Source organism: Protomyctophum parallelum, assembly GCF_964188405.1.
Source record: "Protomyctophum parallelum genome assembly, chromosome: 9".
In the NCBI taxonomy this organism is placed as follows: Eukaryota; Metazoa; Chordata; class Actinopteri; order Myctophiformes; family Myctophidae; genus Protomyctophum; species Protomyctophum parallelum.
Window position 1 is genome coordinate 39235827 of NC_139706.1, and position 21268 is coordinate 39257094.

Genomic DNA, 21268 nt, shown 5'->3' on the forward strand with positions numbered 1-21268 from the left:
CTCCTCTCCTCTCCTCTCCTCTCCTCTCCTAGAATTGTGGACAAAATCTTATCCAAGGATAACAACATATTCTCAGTTTTGGGTCTGAGAGGCTATCATCAGGTCCGTAGCTCAAATGCCGAATAAATAATGGAATTGATATGAAAACTGTTGAAAATCACGGCTCTATTTCATAACAGAGACAGGCTACAGTCACTCGCTCAACCCAACCGGTCAAGGCAGATGGCTTCCCATGCAGAACCAGGTTGTGCTCCAGGATTCTTCACATTAAAGGGAGTTTTTAATTTTTATATAATAAAATAAGAGGATCTTATTTCCCAGCACAAATCTGTCATGTGCTTAAACTCATATTGATTTCATACATTGCATGTTTGCATCTAACAGTGCTACTAGTTTCTTGCACATCATACCAAAGAACACTAATTTCCACCTGCTGAAAATGATGTGGAAATTCAAAGTGGAAATGACCAATTGTGCACGCATACCAAGATGATGAAGAGAAAAACGTAACCGATCAAGTATATGCAGCTATACACATCAGTGCTGATCTCAGAACAGTGGAAATAACGTGGTAATTTAGCCATTTGTTACAGAGCGTAAGGGAGGGTCCATGTGGTTAAATGAGTCTACACTCTCAGAGTTCAATTAAAACTGAGGATTTTACTGTGTACTTTGACAGCCCATAAAGTCTTAGTATACTGTATGCAGTGAGAGAATCAGCATATGAGGTAGATGTTTTGCATACCATAGCATAGCACATCTTTGTATGTGAATGTACAGTATGCATTTGTGTGGCATGGGTGTATATGCGTGCATGGTTTCTTCATTACTTCTATAGTATATAATTTATTATAATTGTTTTGTAAATTAATGCCCTACATCATCACGATCTCCAAGCTCAAAATATGTCACACTGTAACACACTGAGATTGTATATCTGTATTCTTTTCTACTTTTGAATTGTATTCCTGAAAAGTAGCCGTTTTGAACAACACCCAACAGCAAATATACACTATACCTGTATACCGTATGTGCCGTGCATGCATGGGTGTGTATGAGTGCTTTTCTGTGTGTGTGTGTGTGTGTGTGTGTGTGTGTGTGTGTGTGTACGTGTGTGTGTGTGTGTGTGTGTGTGTGTGTGTGTGTGTGTGTGTGTGTACGTGTGTGTGTGTGTGTGTGTGTGTGTGTGTATGTGTGTGTGTGTACGCGTGTGTGTGTGTGTGTGTGTGTGTGTGTGTGTGTGTGTGCGCGCGCGTGCGCGAGCAGACGCGGTCACAACCCTCTGATTGTTTCTCTGATGACAGAATGCATCAAACCCCTCCCATCGCCCCCGCCCCCAAAAAACAACGGATGGAGCTGTCGCCCCGAAAATCCCTTTGTAGCCTTACCATCAGGAATCACCATAAATAACCATGACATCATCCCATTCTTATCTATGGACGTCCCGGGCTGATCGATAGCGCGGCTCCTGCAGTGTAAATAGCTTCTAATGCCCCATCTTCCCCTTCAAATAGGCCCGCGTTATTTATGACGGCCGTTAGGTTACCAGTCCGGGCGGTGGACACGATTTATTTTCACGTCACCCCCCCCCCCCCCAAACCCCCCCATCACCCCCCCCGCCCCTCCATCCTCTCGTACCGTCGCTCTAGAGTCTAGATGTGAAGATGAGGGGGCACACTCACTGGCTGAACACACGCACACGCAACGCGCGCGCGCTGCACACACACACACACACACAGACGGATGGACGGATGGACGGGACGGGAGACCCAACAACTAGGCACCCGGGGGCGAGAGGGAGAGGATGAGGAGGAGGAAGGTGAAGGTGGCTGAGGAGAAGAGAGGGAAAGTGGACCCGGGCAGTGGTGGAAACTATAAGTAACAATTAAAGTACATTTACAAGTTACTCATTACTTTGTACAGTTTGAAATTTACATGCGTCATGAACTCATGACACTTTCGTTCTTTTAATAAAGTAAAATTTGAATTCCGTACTTTTACTTGTAACAGAGTATTTCTACACTGCAGTATTGATACTTTTACTTAAGTACAAAATGTGAGTATTTTTTCCACCACTGATGAGGAGGAGAGTGAAAGTGGACCTGGGTGCCTCCTGGCCCGCCCCACAGCTGCGACGGCACATCCGTTACTGGGATGACAGTGAGAGTGGCAGGCCTATTTGCGCGGCCGGCGGCACGCTGTGACAGATTGGACAGAGGGAGCGGTTTGGAGGCAGCGTGGAGGTGACAGGCAGCATTTCCATTTGGGTGAAAAATCTGGCTAACGCGGGCTAACGCTGGCCGGGTGCGGAGAGAGAGAGAGAGAGAGAGAGAGGCCCACACAGGCTGGCCTCGGCCCAAAGCCGTCTATCTGCCTCTCGGGTTGCTTGTCCATGTTTTTTTTTCTGTCTGTCCTGTCAGCCTGCTTGCCTTCCTGCCGTTCTTTCTGTCTTGCCGTCTCTGTTTCTTTTGTTTCTGTCTGTCTGTCTGTCTGTCTGGTCAGCATGTTCTGCTTGGTATAATGTACGCCACCCCCCCCCCCCCCCCCCCCCCCCACACACACACACACACACACACACACACACACACACACACACACACACACACACACACACACACTAGAGCGAGCAGGCTAAAAGGATCGTTCAATTAACAGCTAAACTGTTGTGAGGTTATATTTTCAGTGTCTAACACTGGCACAATGAAGTAGTATAACTATATGTTTAGGATTAAAAGCAGCCTCACAAATCTGTAAAAGTAATTTAAAAATGTTTGTACTAAAATGTTGATTTGATTGCACATAAATAGCAACACAAACGAGTAGAAGAACGAGGACCTTATGAAGATGTGATTGTGATTCACTTCTCTGCTGTACATTGCACATTAATAAAAGGCAACTTGATTTCCTCAAGTTGCTCCAGTGCCTCCTTCATATATAGCTTACAAACATATGTGTGAGTGAGCGTGCGTGTCATCTCACATTGTCGGACAGGGACTGACACATGGCCGTGGATTATGTGATTCAGGCGAATCAACACACAGACAGTTTGTAACTGATTCTCATAGACAGTGGAATAACACAGCTTCATATTCATCATTTAACACAAACATGAGACTGTACACTAAGCAAGCAGTCTTCCTGTGAAAGCTTTTATGGCTAAAAGGCTGGGGTTTGGGGACTTATTTCACCAGAGGGGTGGAAAGATAGGCCCAGTGCGTTTATGCTGAGGTGGGCAGCTTACCAGTCAGAAAAAAAAGCGAGTCAGAAAAGTGTTATTCTGCAAAGCGAAGGCCCAGGGGTTGGTGTGTGTGAGAACGGCCTGAGGAATGCACATCCTCACGGCTCATTGGTGTTCTCATCACGCCGCGAGGATCGCCGCGGCAGAGATGGGACATACCCAGATTTACGGGACGTGTCAAGAAGGCCTTCACATCCTCGGGCCCCCCGGGGGCCAATCTGCTGTCTTGATCTGGCCTGCGAGGAAAAACAGCCGTCCCTCACACGGCCTGACACTGAGGTGGAGCCATCCAAACACACAGGGGGAGAATGGAGAGTGGTGGAAGCAAGGAATGCAAAAGGGTGGATGGGGGGGGTGGTGTGATGGAGGGAGGGAGGAAAGAAGGAGAGGAGGGAGGGAGGGAGGGATGGAGGCCACCTTTGGCTGTGGCTGCTGAAGCTCTGGCAGTCTGACTCTTCACATTCACAGCCATGAAAATTTCAGAGGCGGGTTTCCGCAGTAACTGCAGCGCTGATGACTTTATCTCATTGCAGCTATACAGTTAATGGGCCGTTGCTATGGAGAGCCACATAAACAACCAGCGCTTGATCCAATCAGGCAACTGGGTGTTCAACAGGTGTTCGCATGCAGCAGCTATAGCTCAGTAACAGCCTTATTAAAGCTCTGTTGAGTAAAGTCTCTATCTCAGCCTCTCTCCATCTGATACCCACCCTCCTCCTCGTCTCTATAGGCCTGCTCTCCCGCAGCCCTTCTTCTCAGCATCGCTCATAAACCTCAGAGCCCTCAAAGAGAGGAGAGGATCTGACTGCCCAAAGCCCACAAAGGCCTTTTTGTCCCCTGCAGGAACTGGTAGCTGTTCAGGAAGTGGAGCCCTGTGCCAGCAGGATGATTTATGGCTCTGTGTCCTGGGTGGCGGTTGGACCCCATCCCGCTGTCACTCAGGGCCAGACAGTAGCACTGCGTGGCCTAAACACGGGCTCCCCCACAACTCGAAAGAGATTACAATGCTTGTCATAAAGTGTCTTAAGCCTCAGTCATACTTAGTTGCGCGTCACTCTTGTGCTCAGACAATAGCATATCTACAAGATCACAAATTTACGGAAAACAACACCAGCATGCAACTAAGTATATATGCAACTCAGTATGCAGGATTTAAGGGAAGGGAAGCAGCCATGAGGCAGTGCACAGAAAAGAGGAAGAGGAAAGACTATAATGGATGCCCACTGGCCTCCTCTCCTCTCCTCTCCTCTCCTCTCCTCTCCTCTCCTCTCCTCTCCTCTCCTCTCCTTGTTTTGAGACTGATGAAATAGCTGAGAAATTGATTTAGCTTTTTGCTTATTTTTTCCCCTCTCATCCCCGCTGAAGACACTAACTCATTAGGACTTCACAGGGCTTGCCAGGGCTGGAGACAACAATTAGTTTGTCGGAGACATCAGAAATGACCGCTGAGTTTTGCGAGGAGAAATCCTTTGTGACGGATCGGTGCTGACACCACAGGCCGGCGGGTGGGTGGGTGCGTGGGGGGGACTGGGGGAATGGGGTGGATGCGTGGGGGGGAACAGGGGGAATGGGGTGGGTACTGGGTAGTGACACCACAGGCCGGCGGGTGGGTGGGTGCGTGGGGGGAACAGGGGGAATGGGGTGGGTGCGTGGGGGGAACAGGGGGAATGGGGTGGGTGCGTGGGGGGAACAGGGGGAATGGGGCGGGTGGGTAACACAAACTTCAAGTAAGAGAAAGAACACCCGCACTATAGTTTCTAGAGCTTCGAGACTTACTGTATTTAAAGGCAACAAATTTCAACGTTTCGACCTACAAGCTCTTCATCAGGCAAATATTATTGATGCCTGACTTCCAGCACCCGGCCTAAATATAGGCATTGAGATGTGCACACAATCTTCTCTAGTGACACAAACTCCCATGAGAGCACCCCAGTGCCACATTAACCCTTATCTGTGAGTGAATAAAGTTCCCTTCACAGACTACCTTCTGCAGAACTGGAAAATCCTATTATGGACTGCAGAGGGACACTTGGGAAACACTCCGCCGGGAAATCTGTCTCTCTCGGCACGTAGTAGGAGAGAGATGGGACATCCAGTCCTCTACTCCTCCTCTGTTCATTCTCTCTCTTTCGCTTTCATTCACGATGAGTGATTTTCCCTCTCTTTTGTACTCTTCTCTTCTCTTTATCCGTCTTTGTTTCTCTCCTGCCTCATCTATCACTCCTGTTTTTCTCTCCGTCTCATCCTGCCTGTCCTATATCTCCCTCCATTCCGCCTCCACGCCGTTGCGCATAAACATGTTTAAACTATCTTCCTCACCCCCGTCACCAGCTCCTCCCTCTCCCCCTCTCATCCAGTGTTGATTTCATCGACTAATACTAGGACGAAAAATGTTCGTCGACTACCTTTCTTCACTGACAAGAACTAAATGGAAACTAAATGAAAACTATAAGCTATGATGACTAAACTAAGACTAAATATATTGACAATTTTGTTAAAAAAAATAAAATAGATTAAAATGTTAGGAATGGACTAGTGGACAAAAGATCCAGTAAGTAATTTTACACTTGGTTTGAATGCTGAAAATAGATAAATAGAGATCTACAAGCTCACAACACGTCGGCTATTTTCAGCAAGTGTAAAATCAGCCATTACGACGGCATCAAAAAACACATTAAATCTACAGTTGATTTAGTCGACTAAAATCTTATGATATTTAGTTGACTAAAACTAGACTAACACTAAAACATTCCAGGTGACTAAAATATGACTAAAACTAAAAGAAGTTTCATTCCAGAGACTATGACTAGACTAAAATAGAAATTTGCTGCCAAAAACAACACTGCTCTCATCCCCTCTTTTTCTCCTCTATCTCTCTCTCTCTCTCTCTCTCTCTCTCTCTCTCTCTCTCTCTCTCTCTCGCTCTCTCTCTCTCTACAGAGCAACTCTATCTGTCCTCCATCTTCGGATGAGTGAGTCGCACTTATCTGTGGATTTCAGGGTGACTCCCGTGTCTAGCTTCACTCACTTACCTTTGCGCTAGGAAAACAAAAACACAAAAAAAACAAAGAAACATAATGTGAAACATATGAATATACGTTGTACGTCAAATCCAATATATCCAATAAGCGCCCCCTGCTTTTATTGCTCAATTTAGATCATCAAACAATGAACAATGCGTGTGTATGAAAAAGATATCCCCCGTGAAAAGTCACGGCAATGAAGTTAAAATAACATTCCTGGAGTCACCGTGAGTGTAAACAAGAAATATAGCGCCGCAGAACACAAATGAAGTCTGATTTACAGCACATGTACAGTGCAGCATCCTGCACCAGGGCTCGCTTTAGCACAAGTGTTTCCTGGAAGAGTGTAGGCCTTATTGTGTTACGGGCCGTTTCTTATTATCCCCCCACAAGAATCTCTCAGCCGAAAAACATAAAACATATTACAGCAGGTTACACATTCGGACTGTGACTGGCACATGGTTTTAAGCGTCAATTCATTTTGTGGTCGATTTATCATTTTCTAATCTATTTCAGAAGGTCATTTCTAGCATTGTATTGCAACTAAAGGGTTGTGATTGTATTATTGTTATTATTAAGCCCCCCCTTTAGTCTAATTATGTAAAGCAACATTCTATCAACTGTACCATTATGTAAGCTAAAAGCAATTACCAGGCAATTATTGAACAGGATTTGAGTACTAAGTTATTAGCATGGTAATTAGCCCCATTACATAAAAGAGCCACAGTCATTTAAAGTGTGACCTTCAAACACTCTAAACCATTATGCAATACAAATGCACTATGTGCAATGGTAAGCATTAAAAAAGTGGGTATTTACATAATTGTTTAGTGCTGAACGTGGTATTTCCAAATGTGGAGGTTTTTATACTTTCAGGTGTAGGCCTACACAGTATAACCTTTTAATGTGTTCATATTCTTAATTGTGAAATATGGTTTACCAATAATATGTCAAATATGGACCATAATTTATACAATGTGTACAAAGAAGCTAACACACACCAAAGTCCTTGTAGCGGTGCTGGCACACAGGAGAAATATTTCACACACGCCAATATTTTATTAGGACAGCAGGTAAGACAAAAATGAATCCAACGTTTCGGCGGTTAAGCCTTCATCAGGGAATGAAATATTGGCACTCTGGCTATTGGCGTCACCCTCTTGTTTTTTCAAGATTTCCTCTACCATCATTTATATAAACCATAATATACAGTATATTATAGAAAATGGTAACTGTCTCCATTAGACTATATCCCTAGCCGGGACCGGTTTGGAATCTCTTATCAATAAAAGCAAAATGATATATGAATAATAATTTCATAGTTTGTGCCTGTGGTACCATAAAACAGTGGTTCTCAAACATTTGGAATGTTTTTGAAAGATTTTAACAACACAAATCCCCTATGTGGGTCCCTGGCACAAAACATTTGCACTATGGGGGTCCATGGCCAAATACATATCAATTGGGGGTCCTTAATTGACATGGAAGAAGTTTGAGAATCACCACAAAATACCTCATGTGCGCCAATCACCACTCTGTGGAACTCTCATGCCGACTCTCTCTTCCCCTTCCGCGTCCCACCGTCCATTCCCCCTGAGCGGCATGCCGGCGGCCTCGCTCCCGGGGACACACATCTGAGAGGTACAGGCGAGGCGGGCCAGCTTGCAAATATTGACTTTCCAATAACGTAAGAACACGCAGCGGCCTATCATATGGCTCAAATTAAAGCATTATGACATAATAGAGCGGTGTCGGGGTTAAGACCTCATTACTGCCACCCGGGGGCCTCTGCTTTCTCTCCCACTCCAAACCCTGGCAGCTCTCCGCACTAGTCTTGGAACCGCTCCACCCTAATTGGAGCAGTGCAATATGGAGTAATTGGAATGAGGGGTTCGGTGTTACCGCGCTGAATATGTGGCCCTGCCCCGCCTGCGTTTTTTAGCTCTTAACCCGGTAATGAGCTCTCAAACCAGACCCCACCGTCCTATTAGCCTTTGAACTGCAAGCACAGATAGAGAGAAAACGTGTGCGTGTGTGTGTCTGTGTGTGAGTGGGAGAGAGAGAGAGAGAGTGAGAGAGAGAGCGCCAGAGAGGGAAAGCGAGAGGGGGGGGGGGGGGCTGATGGAGACTTTTGGTTCTCTCCCCGTCACCGTCTCTCACTCTCATATACTGTATGATGACGTACTTCAATAATTTTGGTGTAAAAGCCCCATGTGCATGCACACTCACACACTGCACTCTCACACGCACACACGTGTGCATGTGCGCGCGTGCACTCACAAACCACAAGGAAGACATGAATAAATGGCTATATGGAGAGTGTGACTGCATGTAGGTTAGAATAGCTGTGAGTGAGTGTGAGTGAGCGTCTGGCACAGGCTGAGAGGACAGAGGGCTCTTGGCTAGTGGCTGTTTGCACAGCTCTGACCACAGACACAGAGAGAGCGGTTTCCTAGAGTAGTATTAGCTCTTGATTATTTGCGTTAACCGGTACTTAGATTTACTGCCTGGGTAATGCGATCTGACTGGTAGTTAAGCGCTAGCAGTGACTTGGGGCAGGAAAAGAAGGACAGAGTTTCTATTCCCCCCCCACCACCCCCCCCCCCCCCTCTCTCTCTCTCTCCAGGACTGGACCAATAAAAAAGCCTGCGGGCTCTGCTCTCCTGCCCCCGAGCCACCAATGCGTCTCTCTTTCGCTCTCGCTTGTGCTCCCCCTGTCTCTCTCTCTCTCTCTCTCTCTCTCCCCATCAGGAAAGACATTTGGAAACAATCAGTAGGGTGTTTTAAAGGGGAGCCCCCTCTTACCCTCCCCTCCCTCCCTCTCCCCACCACCCCACCCCCAGATAAGGTATCTATGAGCTGGGCTCGGTGCCCCCGCACACGGAATTCATCACCTCTGTTTCCTGTACGCCGTTTAGGGGTCCCCTCCTTTTCACTCCTGTCTGTGCAGAGTGCAGGGGGCAAATTATGCGTGTGTGTGTGTGACTGTGTGTGTGTGTGTGTGTGTGTGTGTGTGTGTGTGTGTGTGTGTGTGTGTGTGACTGTGTGTGTGTGTGTGTGTGTGTGTGTGTGTGTGTGTGTGTGTGTGTGTGTGTGTGTGTGTGTGCGCGTGTGCATGCGAGCGTGTGTCTCTCCGTGTGTCCAAACCAAACCAGGAAGGTCTGATGTGTTTGTGTATGTTTCTGAGCGTGCATATCCCTGTGTGAGTGAACACAGTGTCAGTATGTGTGTGCAAAAGAGAAAAAAAGTGAAAGCTATCCCCCTAGTGTGGAGAGGACTGCAGGCAGCTAAAGAGGTGTGTTTGACCCATCTATGTATGTACTGTAAACCTCCAGCGTTCCACGCACTCCTCTCCTTTAACGTTGGATTCAAACTGCCACATTACATTTCAATAAGACCACCCCGACACAATGTTGTTTCTATGGTTCATCCAGAGAGCTCTGGGCCTTCTAAGTTCTAAACACTTTTTTCTTTCTTTCTGGTGCATAACCTTATACTCACAACATGGCGGGGAAGGGGGGGGGGGGGGTCAAATATTTGCCACAATTCATTTCTCTCTTTCACTCTCTCTCTCTAGTAAAAACACCTTACGAGTTCCATTTAACACTGAGGGTTTTTTTCCATGGGTGCTTGAAAAGCATCCTGGCCTACATCCACTACTACTTCTAGTGACCGTAGTAGACATATGAACCACATATACTTTAGAAATACAAATAATAATGAATGGTCCAATAGTTCATGCACCACTCCAACAACAGCCAGTACCTTTTTGAAGGGCGCTATGTCCATTTTGAGGGTCTATGTAAACACAAACATTGAAGACAAAAGTATGTTTAACAGAACACAATCATTGAAGACAAAAGTGAGGACGCAAATTGTGATTGGCTAGAATCACATGTGTGTGATTTTTTTCAGGGGCGCTGATTGGCCATCATGATGATGTACGATGAAGAGCGCCCCTCACTTCACACGGGTGTGATGTTTACATACAAATCTGTGGCTGTCTAGACACGTGTCATTATCTTATTGGACTGTGTGTTTAATTCTGTCCAGACACATTCTGTCACACACGCACACGTGTGTGTCAGAATGTGTTTACGGGTGTCCTTCCTTTCTGGCATCAAATGGAGGCTGCTTGGATTCCAGTTGCATCTAAAGCAGTTTCTGGAGCTGTAATATATGACAATAATAATGCAGTGGATAATATTTTCCAGCACATGTGTTTTTCATCCTACTGTATTTGATAGGTAAACGGTTCTGTGACAGGAAAAAACCCTACTGTACTAGCCTCAAGTTATTATGTCTGTCTGTCTGTCTGTAACATCTTGAACATGTATTATCGTATACTGTGAAAAGGTTGCATGGTTAAGGGCCAAAAAGGGAACATGTAACAGAACACCCCACTGCAGAAACCTCTCCCAAGTTCATAAGCAAATACATGGATATGTAATCAATAATCATTTCACATTCATGGTGATTTACATTTATTAGCCAAATAATTTGCCAAAATAAAGTACAGCAACGTCATCCTCAAAGCTACTAAGTGTATAGCTGTCACGGGCCTATATAGGTCTGCCTTTCTGTATAGCATTTTGTTTGGGGTATAACCTTGGTAACTGGCTGCACACTATCAAACTGGCATGGTTATTTAATTATGGGGGAGCGCATAGACTTGAACATACTTAACCACTGAAACACCATCAGTATTGTGGGGAAAGCTTTCACAGAATATAACGGATAAACGCTTTCGGATATTTTCAGCGAAAGCTTCCCCCACAATAACAGAAAACAGAAAACACACTAATATAGAGCCCTGAGGAACTCTGCTCAACCATATAGGGCTTGGTTAGGTCACAGAAACCTGGACTGGTGACTTGACTTGGACGTGACGTAAAAAACTGATCTTAGTTAGGCTATAACCTTATCTAAATTATTTAGTATTTTGAAATGAAAAAATAGCCAGGGACACACATTGTGGGGCAATGCACCACTCAAAAAACATCTCAGTCAGATTTGGAGCGTTTGGAGGAAATAAATAAAAGGACAAGTCAAGTCTACTAACTTGAACAAGTGACCTAAAACACAAAATGCAACTGGTCAACAGTGGATAAACTGATGCTATAGGCGTACAACACATACTGTGTAGGTACTGTCCAGATAGACCTAATGAAGATGCACTATTACAGGTCTTCAAGAGAATAATCGATAGTCTGTACGATTCATGCAGTTGAAAGTTCCAATGAGCTGAAAGATGACTCATTGTGGTAGACGGTGCAAGGTGCTCAGTCAGCGCCGTCAGGACTTTAAAGTGTAGGGATTTTTTTGTTAGACAACTTTGTATGGCTAACATTGTTGTGTATTAGCCCGTCTGACACCTTGATCGAGTTGAGACTAAATGAAACTGCAGCTACTACACGTATGCACTATGCAACCAATACAACGATTATTGCGCAGCTAAATGAAACGGTGCTAGACCATTGCATGCACCATGCAGCGCCTGTCGGGAAACCAAATAAATAACCAGGCATCCCCCAATAGTGCAGAAACATTCAGACCCAAATTACCTATGAACGTGCTCAACTTTCAACTACTGTATGCATAAATCAGCCCAGGGCATTCAGAGCTGGGTTTGTTCACAACTGCACACCTATAGGATGCAGTCCAGATAAAACAATATTATGCAGGCTAAGGTAAAAACTGATGGGGGTCCATGGCAATATACATATTAATTTGGGGGAGAGGGTTGAGAACCACTGCTCTGAACATTGACTTGACCTTGTTGAGGCCATCTACTGGGCTGGATGATTATTCTAGACTTGACCTTGAGGCCATCTACTGGGCTGGATGATTATTCTAGTCCATAAAGTAGAAGGAGGAGCCGATTCATCTGCAAAATTAATTTGGGCTCGATCTGAGAATTAAATAATTTGAGGGGATCGATGCTGCCCCGTGAATCTCAGAATCTCGGTGTTGTCTGTCGACGGTCGGCATAGGTGTATTCCGTCCATAATGGAGCCATAGACCTTTGCCCTTGCTCGGATGCACCCCCTGGAGAGAGCCTCCTTCACCTGGCATTGTGCCTGCCCCCCTACACCTTCCTCTGGCACTGCCCCCCTAATGGCCGCCTTTGTCCTTTCTCAATTCACTCTGACTTTGTTCAGTTAGTTAACCTAGCTTCCCCTTCCCGCTGGGAACTCACAGACATACTGAGAGAGGGGAGGAGGGGGTGAGTATACGAGGATATAATGGAATAGGAGAATGGAGGAGGAAGAGGGTGTACAGGAAAGAGAGTTGGGGGGGTGAAGAGGAAAAACAGAAATTTTTAAAGTTTATTTTTTTCGATCTTGACTGTTAGCAGCAAAGTAACTTCAAGACAAAGTGTAAAATTCCATCGATGGAGTGGAACTCTGTCTCTCTCTCCCCACGGCGTAACTCGGCAACACTAACATGACAGATTAGCCCGTAGAAAGGGATTACTAATCAAGTAAGAGGCACGGAGACGAACCCCCAGCTTGTTTTGTCTTTTCCATTTTCAATGGACAGCATTCCTGGGGAGACAATCAAGCTCCAGTTACACTGGATGGAGAGCTCATCTCCCCTGACAGAGGCCACGGCGAGACAAAGGCGGACACAGACACACACACGGCTGCAGACATCTCCAGGGCCCTTTAATTGGGGGGAGCCAAACACACACTCCACACACTCACAAGAACAAGGAAGCCAGGATGCCAGAGGAGTGCTGGTGCCTCAGCAGACTATACACGCACGCACGTGCATGCACACACGCACGCACGCACATCACTATGACATCATCAGAGATATTAAGCCCATATACAGGAATGTGATCCTTCCCCATCCATCCTTCCTCTTCGATATCTCCCTTTTGACTGATACCTGTCCATTTAAACCAGGGGTGTCGAACTCAACTTGGGGCGAGGGCCGCATTGGTCAAAAGGTCACTTGATGGGGGCCACAACCAGTTGCGCACGCACGCTCGATGTCTCAGTCATTCACTGCTATAATCTATCTATCTATCTGTCTATGTATGCTCAGACCCAGCCAGCCACACACATGTACACACACACACACACACACACACACACACACACACACACACACACATAGTGCTCAGACCCAGCCAGCCACACACATAGCTCCGTAAGGGAGTGGTTGTACCACTCAAAAAATCTTCAAAAAACTGAAGAGGCTACTGGAGATTGGAGAACCTGATTTGGACATGATCTGATGCAGGACAATGTCACTATGACAGAAAGAGAAGATGGGTCTGGCCACATTCATTCACCCCATAATCTCAGTGGAAATTGGGGAATATGTTGACAATAGTCGACAGCTCTGCCGATTAATAATCGATTCATTGAACCCACCCCCCATATTAATCAATATCAGATACAACTTATAAGATTTTATATTATGCACATGCCATGGTCACATAACCATTATATGTTGAGTGCATGCTTTGATGGTTACAGTTTTATAATCAGTTTTGATGAGTAAACCTTTGTGGAGATCTTCTCAGTTCTCATCCATTTGGATTTGGGGAGAAGTAGTTTCATAAGGGGCTGGTATGAAGTACTTGATATAAAGAGAACATGTTCAGTTTACTAGTCTACACTCTACTCTACACCTGCCTTCATTCCATCTGATTGTCTGTCTGGCAGGCACTTAACAAGCGATCGTTAACTGTGTCTGTTAGAGAGAGGGGCAGAGAAGAGTGGCTTTGCTCAATTTGATTTATATTTTAGCTATTCAAAAATAAAAAAAAATATATATACTGTATATATTTATATTATTATTTTTTTTTTGCTTGAGGCAGGCAGGCCGCATAAGACGACGATCACCAGTTTGAAAATTAAATTTTAAACTCTAGACGGGCCCGCCCCAAAGTTATTTGTGCAGCCGTGCCTGGCAGCCGGCGAAAACTAGAGTTCTCAACAGGCCCGAAAATTAAGGCCCGGCCCTACCTGGGCCCTCATCAAACCCTGTACACTCAAGACACTGCCCCCGCTGCCACCCTTCGTTCTCCATATATGGCCAGTGCACACAACCTTGCTCGCCCTCAGGCGTCTTACAAGTAGTAGAGTACATTCCTAGGTTGAATATTTGGCGAGTATCGAACCCGATAACTATAAATATAAGTGTGTGTTCAGAAAACTGACTGGCCTCGTTTGAGCCTGGATCAAGGGCTAGCTGACTTTGGAACAGAAACTGGAGCTGGGCCGCATTAGTCCAGTAAGCTGATTATCATGGCTAGCCATGGCTCTAACACAATGCAGGGGAACGAGGAGGTGTCCCCGTGGTCCAAGTCACAGCCACGATGCTTCAGGCTTTATTGGAACAATAGAGCCGTTTCCCATTGCTTCGACACACAAGCAATGATGCAGACTTTGCCGTCACACGGCGGTCATTTTTCTGTTACGTCATTATGTGCTGGTCCTTGCACAGGAGGACCTCCCCTTACCCTTATAACCTAGCTGGACAATCTCCAGCTGGAAATCCAAGCATGGAACTCATCCTGCTCAGCCAGCAGAACCATCCTATCTGCTGCTATAGTCCCACAAGCTCAAACCTTAATCCATGCCCGCACACAGGGGCGGGCTCATAGCGGCTCAGGCTGTCATTATAATATACTATATGTGCGCGATAGCAAGGAAAGCATAATTAAGTGATATCTTGTATCCACAGCAGTAATTAAACGATATCTTCCTTACGCTTCAGCGACTAGAATGGGACTCATGTAGGCTTACTTGTCGAGAACATTCTGGATATAGCTATAGCTTGATAATCCCACGTCTTGGCTATCCGCTCGCACGCCAATGCATTTAATGGTTTTTTATTGTTTTCTCTACAATTCATTAAGTGCCAATGAGAGTATTGTATGAACTGCTCAGTCATTATTGTGAAGCTCTACCTTATATCACTTTCTCTCCTGAGGGGAGAGCAGGCGTCGGCCCAGTGGAGGACGTCAGCACAGCCGCTGTGTTCACACGACAACAATATGCCGAAACCCGCCACCCCCCCACCCCATTCACAGCCTCCTATATAGCAAAAAAAAACTTTCCCCACTTTGAATTTCTAAAAAAGTCAGTGTGTACATGTTCATGCAAGTGGGTGTAGTTTGTGTGCGCGCGCGCGTGCGTGCGTGTGTGTGTGTGTCCATTGAGCGGTACGTATACGTGAGTGACAGAGAGGTTCATCCCTATATACGCTTGGCCTTTCTAAGCGCTGCTGTGTTGGAGAGCCATCTCTCCTGACAGTGGACGGGGATGTGGCAGGGGGCCGGGGATTAACGGAGCCCTTTTTTGGGGGCTCAGCCACTAAGAGTGGCTCTTTCACTGCAGTGACAGAGAGAGGTTGACAGGCCTCGTCAGAACGGCCGGAGACAGAGGGGACAGTCAAGTCAGAGACATCTGCATTCATTCAGGACAGCAGCTTATCCCGTGCACAAAAAAACACGCCCTCTCTAAACGCCCTCCACAGACACATGCGCACACACACACACACACACACACACACACACACACACACACTCTCTGACGCTTTCACACGGGCCTGCACGCACGCACTTTCTTCTATCTTTTTTTACCCTTTCTGTTTCTCTTGCCTTCTCTTTCTTCCTGAGTTAGTTTATCTCTCTTTCTCTTGGTGTCTTTCCTCCTTGTCCTGTTCCAGCTAAGTGCACATGAGAGCAGCAACTGTACTGAGTTAAAGCCTGAACTCGGATTTCCTTCATAATATAATATATTGACATTGTTACTGAGTCGAAGGTTTCTGTGACCTTTTATGTGCTGAGTAGTTTCTACGACTCTGGGGCCCAGAAAACCAATTCAAACCCCATTGTACATTTTCAAAATTGCATACTTAAAACGTCAATCTGAACATAAGACCTACGGCTCCTAAAACACGAAAGCCAAATAATAACAATAGTAATACAAAAAAACAAAAGATGCTTGCACCTGCAACATTTCCAGCTGAGGGACCTCCCCAGACGGGGCCCCTCGCTCGGAGCGCCAGGCCGGGCGGACAGCCCTCCTCCTGCATCCTCATCTCCTTCACCCATCCCTCCATCCTCTCAGGCAGTCCAGGAGACAGGCAGAGCCAGGGACGTCCCGGCCCCAGCCACCTAATCCTCCTCTCCCATTCAACTGGCACTGTTAATCTCCTCCACTGCCCCTCTCCTCTCCTATACTCCTCCACCGCTAACCATCTCCACCTCTACCTCCGCCTCTCACTCGAGAGGTACACAAAAGCTCTGAGGACCCCCCCCCCCCCCCCCCCACTGGCCCGCCCCGCCCATTGCTCCTACAACGGGGGGACACCACCCGGCTTTCTAAACCTGGCTCTGGAAAAAAAAGCCAGGATCCATAATCCCACGGGACAGTGAGTATGGGTGAGCCTGCGGGCTCATTTAGTCCAGGATAACACTCTCACTGGGACTCTTACCCTCTTCTTGTCTCATTGTTGTGGTTTGCTGGCATAGAAGAGAACAGACACAAGCGGAGCTTGAATTTCAATGTGCCTTCAGCGATTCAGACAGAAAGAGCCAGACACAGAGAGACTGATGGATGCATGGAGTACATGACGATGATGGTGAGCAGGGCAGCTCATTGTTATCATGTCACATATATTATATTAGCGCACATTGTGACAAATGGTCACTTTGAGTATAGTGTCTATATGTTGCTACTGTATATTTATTTTCAAAGGAACTCAAATGAATCCTGGACTTAGCCACGGGGAACAAAAATACACAGCAAAATCCTCAGTGTTTATTTATCCACGTTAATGTCATCTTTATGCCCCCTACCCCCGTCAAAGACAGGCTGTCTAAACACTATATAAGGGTTGTAAGGTCAACTCATATTTAGAGAATGTATTCAAATGTTTTAATCATATGACATTTTTACTTTTTCATCCCTCCCCCCCACATCATGTATAATATGGTTACGTTTATGTAAATGTAAATCAATAAAAGGCTCATCATTCATACATTCTCCATTGTCACAATCTGCATCTGAATTGATTGGATTTCAAAGGAACTGACCCCAATGATTAGCTCAAAGTCAAAGGGGAAAGTGGACAGGCTGCGACATTCTGCCTCTTCACACATTCTAGAGTGAGCTACGAACAGGTAAAACAAAAAGGCTATGGACACTGGACAGTCTGTGTGTACATGCAGTACTGTACATACACTTATACTTTATTTCTTTTCTAACTTCACATGATGAAGAAATGCATCAATACCACACACACACACACACACACACACACACACACACACTCACAAACACTAATGGCAGAGTCAGCTCCCGTCCTGCGCTGTGGTGGGCTGCATGCATGTCCCGGCCGGCCTGACAGACCCTCCGCAGCCTCGCTCCCTTTTTTATTTACCGAACCTATCTTTCCCATAAGTCACCATTCCTGTATTCATAAAACATCATGGAGGCCATAACTCAACCTTCCCCTTTATGAATAAAGCCCCGAATTTATGTTGATGGCGTCGAGGAGCGCTGGCCTCCCTGGTGACAAACTTCCCCCGGTCTGTCACCAGCGGGCCGGGCGCTGCACAGTGGCCCTCCATCAAGCGCTCCAGCAGATGGGCGCACCACTTTATCGCTCCCCGGCCGGTGACATCACCTCGCACGCGCCGCGCAAGAATTGATGATGAAAGCACACATATCTATCTTAACTCACATTTACCAAATCAATTTTATTTTTACAGACCCTCCACCAGCTTATTGGCATATTGACGCTTTACGGGCGGGGAGGGGGCCCGGGGTTGGAGGGCTCGAGGGATTGGGGGGGGGGGGGGGGGGGTGGATGCGAGGGGAGCGAAGGATGGGTGGCAGACGTGATAGGGGGGGCCGTGAGGTGGGGGGGGGGGGGGGGGTTGGACGGAGAGAGAGTGGGGTATCGGGGAGGGCTTAATGGCGTTTACCATATTTAATGCCGGGGGATGTCATCACTGAATATCCGTTCTGAATAATGTGGCATTTCATCATAAATTCTTTACAACTTATTTACTTAATGGAAAGAGTTATAGCCCGCTGTCAGGCAGGTAATTAAACATTGTGATACAGTGCTGCCTCTCTGGGATCCCATCCTTCCCCTCCATCTCTCTCTCTCTCTCTCTCTCTCGCTCAACCCCTCCACATACTCCCGGCTCTTCAGCTTTTTAAATACATATTATTCAAGCTCCCCATAAATTACCACCGGATTAAAATTCATGAAACCTTTTTTCCCCTTTATTTCCTTCCATGGGAAAAAAAAAAAAGAAAAGAAAAAGAAAACCCAGAGAGCTTGTTCAAGCGGCCGTAAATCTCTCTGGGAGGGACAGGGACTTTTTCAATCATATTAAAACCCAATGTTAGCAAAACGTGGGGAAGGGAGAAAAAAAAAAAGAAAAACTAGAAAAGATTTTTATTTAGCTGTTAGAGGAATTGATGTGCTGAGGCTCACAGAGCGGTAGATAATGAAGGAGAACTTGTTTCCAGGAGGAAGGGGAGTCCAGAGTAAAATAAAATAAATAAATAAAAAACAGGGAGTGAATGAATAATTTATTTGAGTCTGGTCTGAGCCCAAACCACTGAGTCTGAACCGAGCGCCGCTGTGATGCGAGCCCAACAGCGTGACGAGCGCCAAATCCAAAACTATTTATATGAGCCGACGTTCTGCTGATATTCTACCAACACATTCTGAGTCAGAAAGCATAAAAATGAGCTTAGGGGTTTGGGGGTGGGGGGACTGGACGCTGGTAAGAAGGGAGGGGGGGGCTCTGACGGCATGGTGTGCCATCATTAATATGCTTGGTTCTCTTTTACAAAAGGTACAAAGGTCCTATAAGTGGGTTTGCGGACTTAGCCCTCACATCCAAATTAGAGATGATCTGTTTAGCGAGACTCAATCAGGCTGATACGCACTACCCCCCCCCCCCCCACCCCCCCCCCCCCCCCCCCCTCTCCTGCTCAGTAAAACCAAACGGGCCTGACAATGACTGAGACCACACCTGACCTTTGACCTTGTCCTGTGACCCTGCCTTCGATTTTGCGCGTCGGCTGACCAATATGTGATTGGCCAATGGCCGCAGTGGGTCTCTAACTGGGATGAAGGCAGGATTTATAGCTTTTCATTTTAATTGAGTTAAGAGCATAGGCCCTCGGCTCCCTGAGCTGACATGACATCACTGGGCAACAAACAGCAGCAGCAACACTGTGGCTAAATGTGAACATGACGACATGGGTAGAAACAGAGAGAGAGAGAGAGAGAGAGAGAGGGAGAGAGAGAGAGACAGAGAGAGAGAGAGAGAGAGAGAGAGAGAGAGAGAGAGAGAGAGAGAGAGAGAGAGAGAGAGAGAGGAGCGATCAGAAAGATGTGGATTGACCCCAGAGGAGCCCCCGTACCGCATCCCCCATCAGAGTCTGCTTTTGTGTTCCAACTTCACGGTGTTTTCAATGCATTTCATCACTTTAACTAAAGGTTTAGTGCCCACAAAACCAATTCAAAGTCAATGTGGGAACGAAAAAGAAAAAAAAAGAGAAATCCCAGTAAACGTCCTGTAAAGTTCACATGGAATGCAGCACTGTGCTCTCGCTATTAGGCCAAGTCGGACTCATTCTCATATTTCCATGCGGACATTTTCATAAGCGCCTCTGTACGAAGTTACACCATTTCTTTCTGTAAGGTTTTAAACCTCTTCGTTTGGACATTTTAGAGGACATACGTATGTATCAGTTTAGTTTTTGTTTATTTTCGGTTCCTACCTGCCAGCCTTGAGTCGGGTCTCGGAGACAGGGCTTCTGCTCCCCCTCGTACGGTCCGAAGCGCTCGCCGACGTCTACTTTCCTCTGGGACCAGACGCCCAGGTCAGCTCCCGGAACGCCCGACTCACGCAGCTCAAAGTCCGGAGGAATGGGCAGGGTGTCCCGGGGAACGTAGGACAAGGCCGGGTGGAGGTAGGGCGAGGTGTGAGGTTGGGGAGAGGCCTCATCGGCGGAGAGGAGTGGGGATGGAGGGTCCTCTGCCAGGGCAGAGGATGGTGTGGGGTCTCCGTCAGACACACACATGTCATCCAAGATGTCAGCGGGGTAGAGGGTAAACTCATCATCACCATCACCTGGGAGAGAGACAGACAGAGAGAGAGAGAGAGAGAGAGAGAGAGAGAGAGAGTCTATTTGAGAGTGGTGGTCTTGGATCTTCGCAAATAGGCTACCTTAACCGTACGGATCCTAGTAGCCCAATTCCGGGCCAGACATTTGGTGAAAATAACCGATCTACAAATTCACAACACGTCGCAACACACCGCTTTTATGAGCTTGTATAGATTGCCTATTCTTGGCACATTTTTAATAATCCTATGAAATGAACCAAACTCTGACAGTCCATCTGTCCTCGTCCATTTCTCTGAGCTGGTAAATCGGCTATTTTAAATATTTATTGTATAGAGTGTAATATGGTTATTCTGTAACGGTTCATACCCGAACCTATTTCAATCTGCCTAATGTTATATTTCCTCCTACATTGTAGACACACATGACATATGGCAGTATATCATAGAGAACAACACAAATCTACCCTCATGGGCCCTCTGACCTGGAGCGTATATATTTAGGGGCTCTTGATGTGAGATCCCTGGACTATATATAATCTGTCATTTGAATGAACAGGTATTCAATTTAAAAACAAAATCAATAAATCCTACCATTCAGCAAAAAAAAAGTAGATTCAGAGCTCTCAATTAACATTTGGAAATCTGAAACATGCCAATAATGGTCAGATTTATTTTATTTATTTATTTGGGAGGGGAAAATAAAATAAATAAACGGAATGTACAGAGTGGTCAGTGTGACCAATGTGTTTTGTCCTTTTGACAGATACAGTATGTACAATATCTATATGCATTTTTGTTGCAAAAATCAATCAATCAATCAATCAGGTATAAAGTGGTGCGCCCATCAGGTATTTTGTAGGTGAAAATGCTCAGAAATGTACT

At 46.1% G+C, this 21268-nt stretch overlaps 1 protein-coding gene across 13 annotated transcripts in view; it reads right to left on the reverse strand.

The window, feature by feature from the left end:
• The window catches only part of mecom (MDS1 and EVI1 complex locus), a 209198-nt gene that overhangs the window by 124971 nt on the left and 62959 nt on the right, over positions 1–21268 (reverse strand). For all 13 annotated transcript variants that reach the window (XM_083773821.1, XM_083773819.1, XM_083773828.1 and 10 more), the window contains exon 2: positions 20040–20392. In XM_083773821.1, the coding sequence (XP_083629947.1) occupies positions 20040–20392 (353 nt within the window). The remainder of the gene's footprint in view (positions 1–20039; positions 20393–21268) is intronic.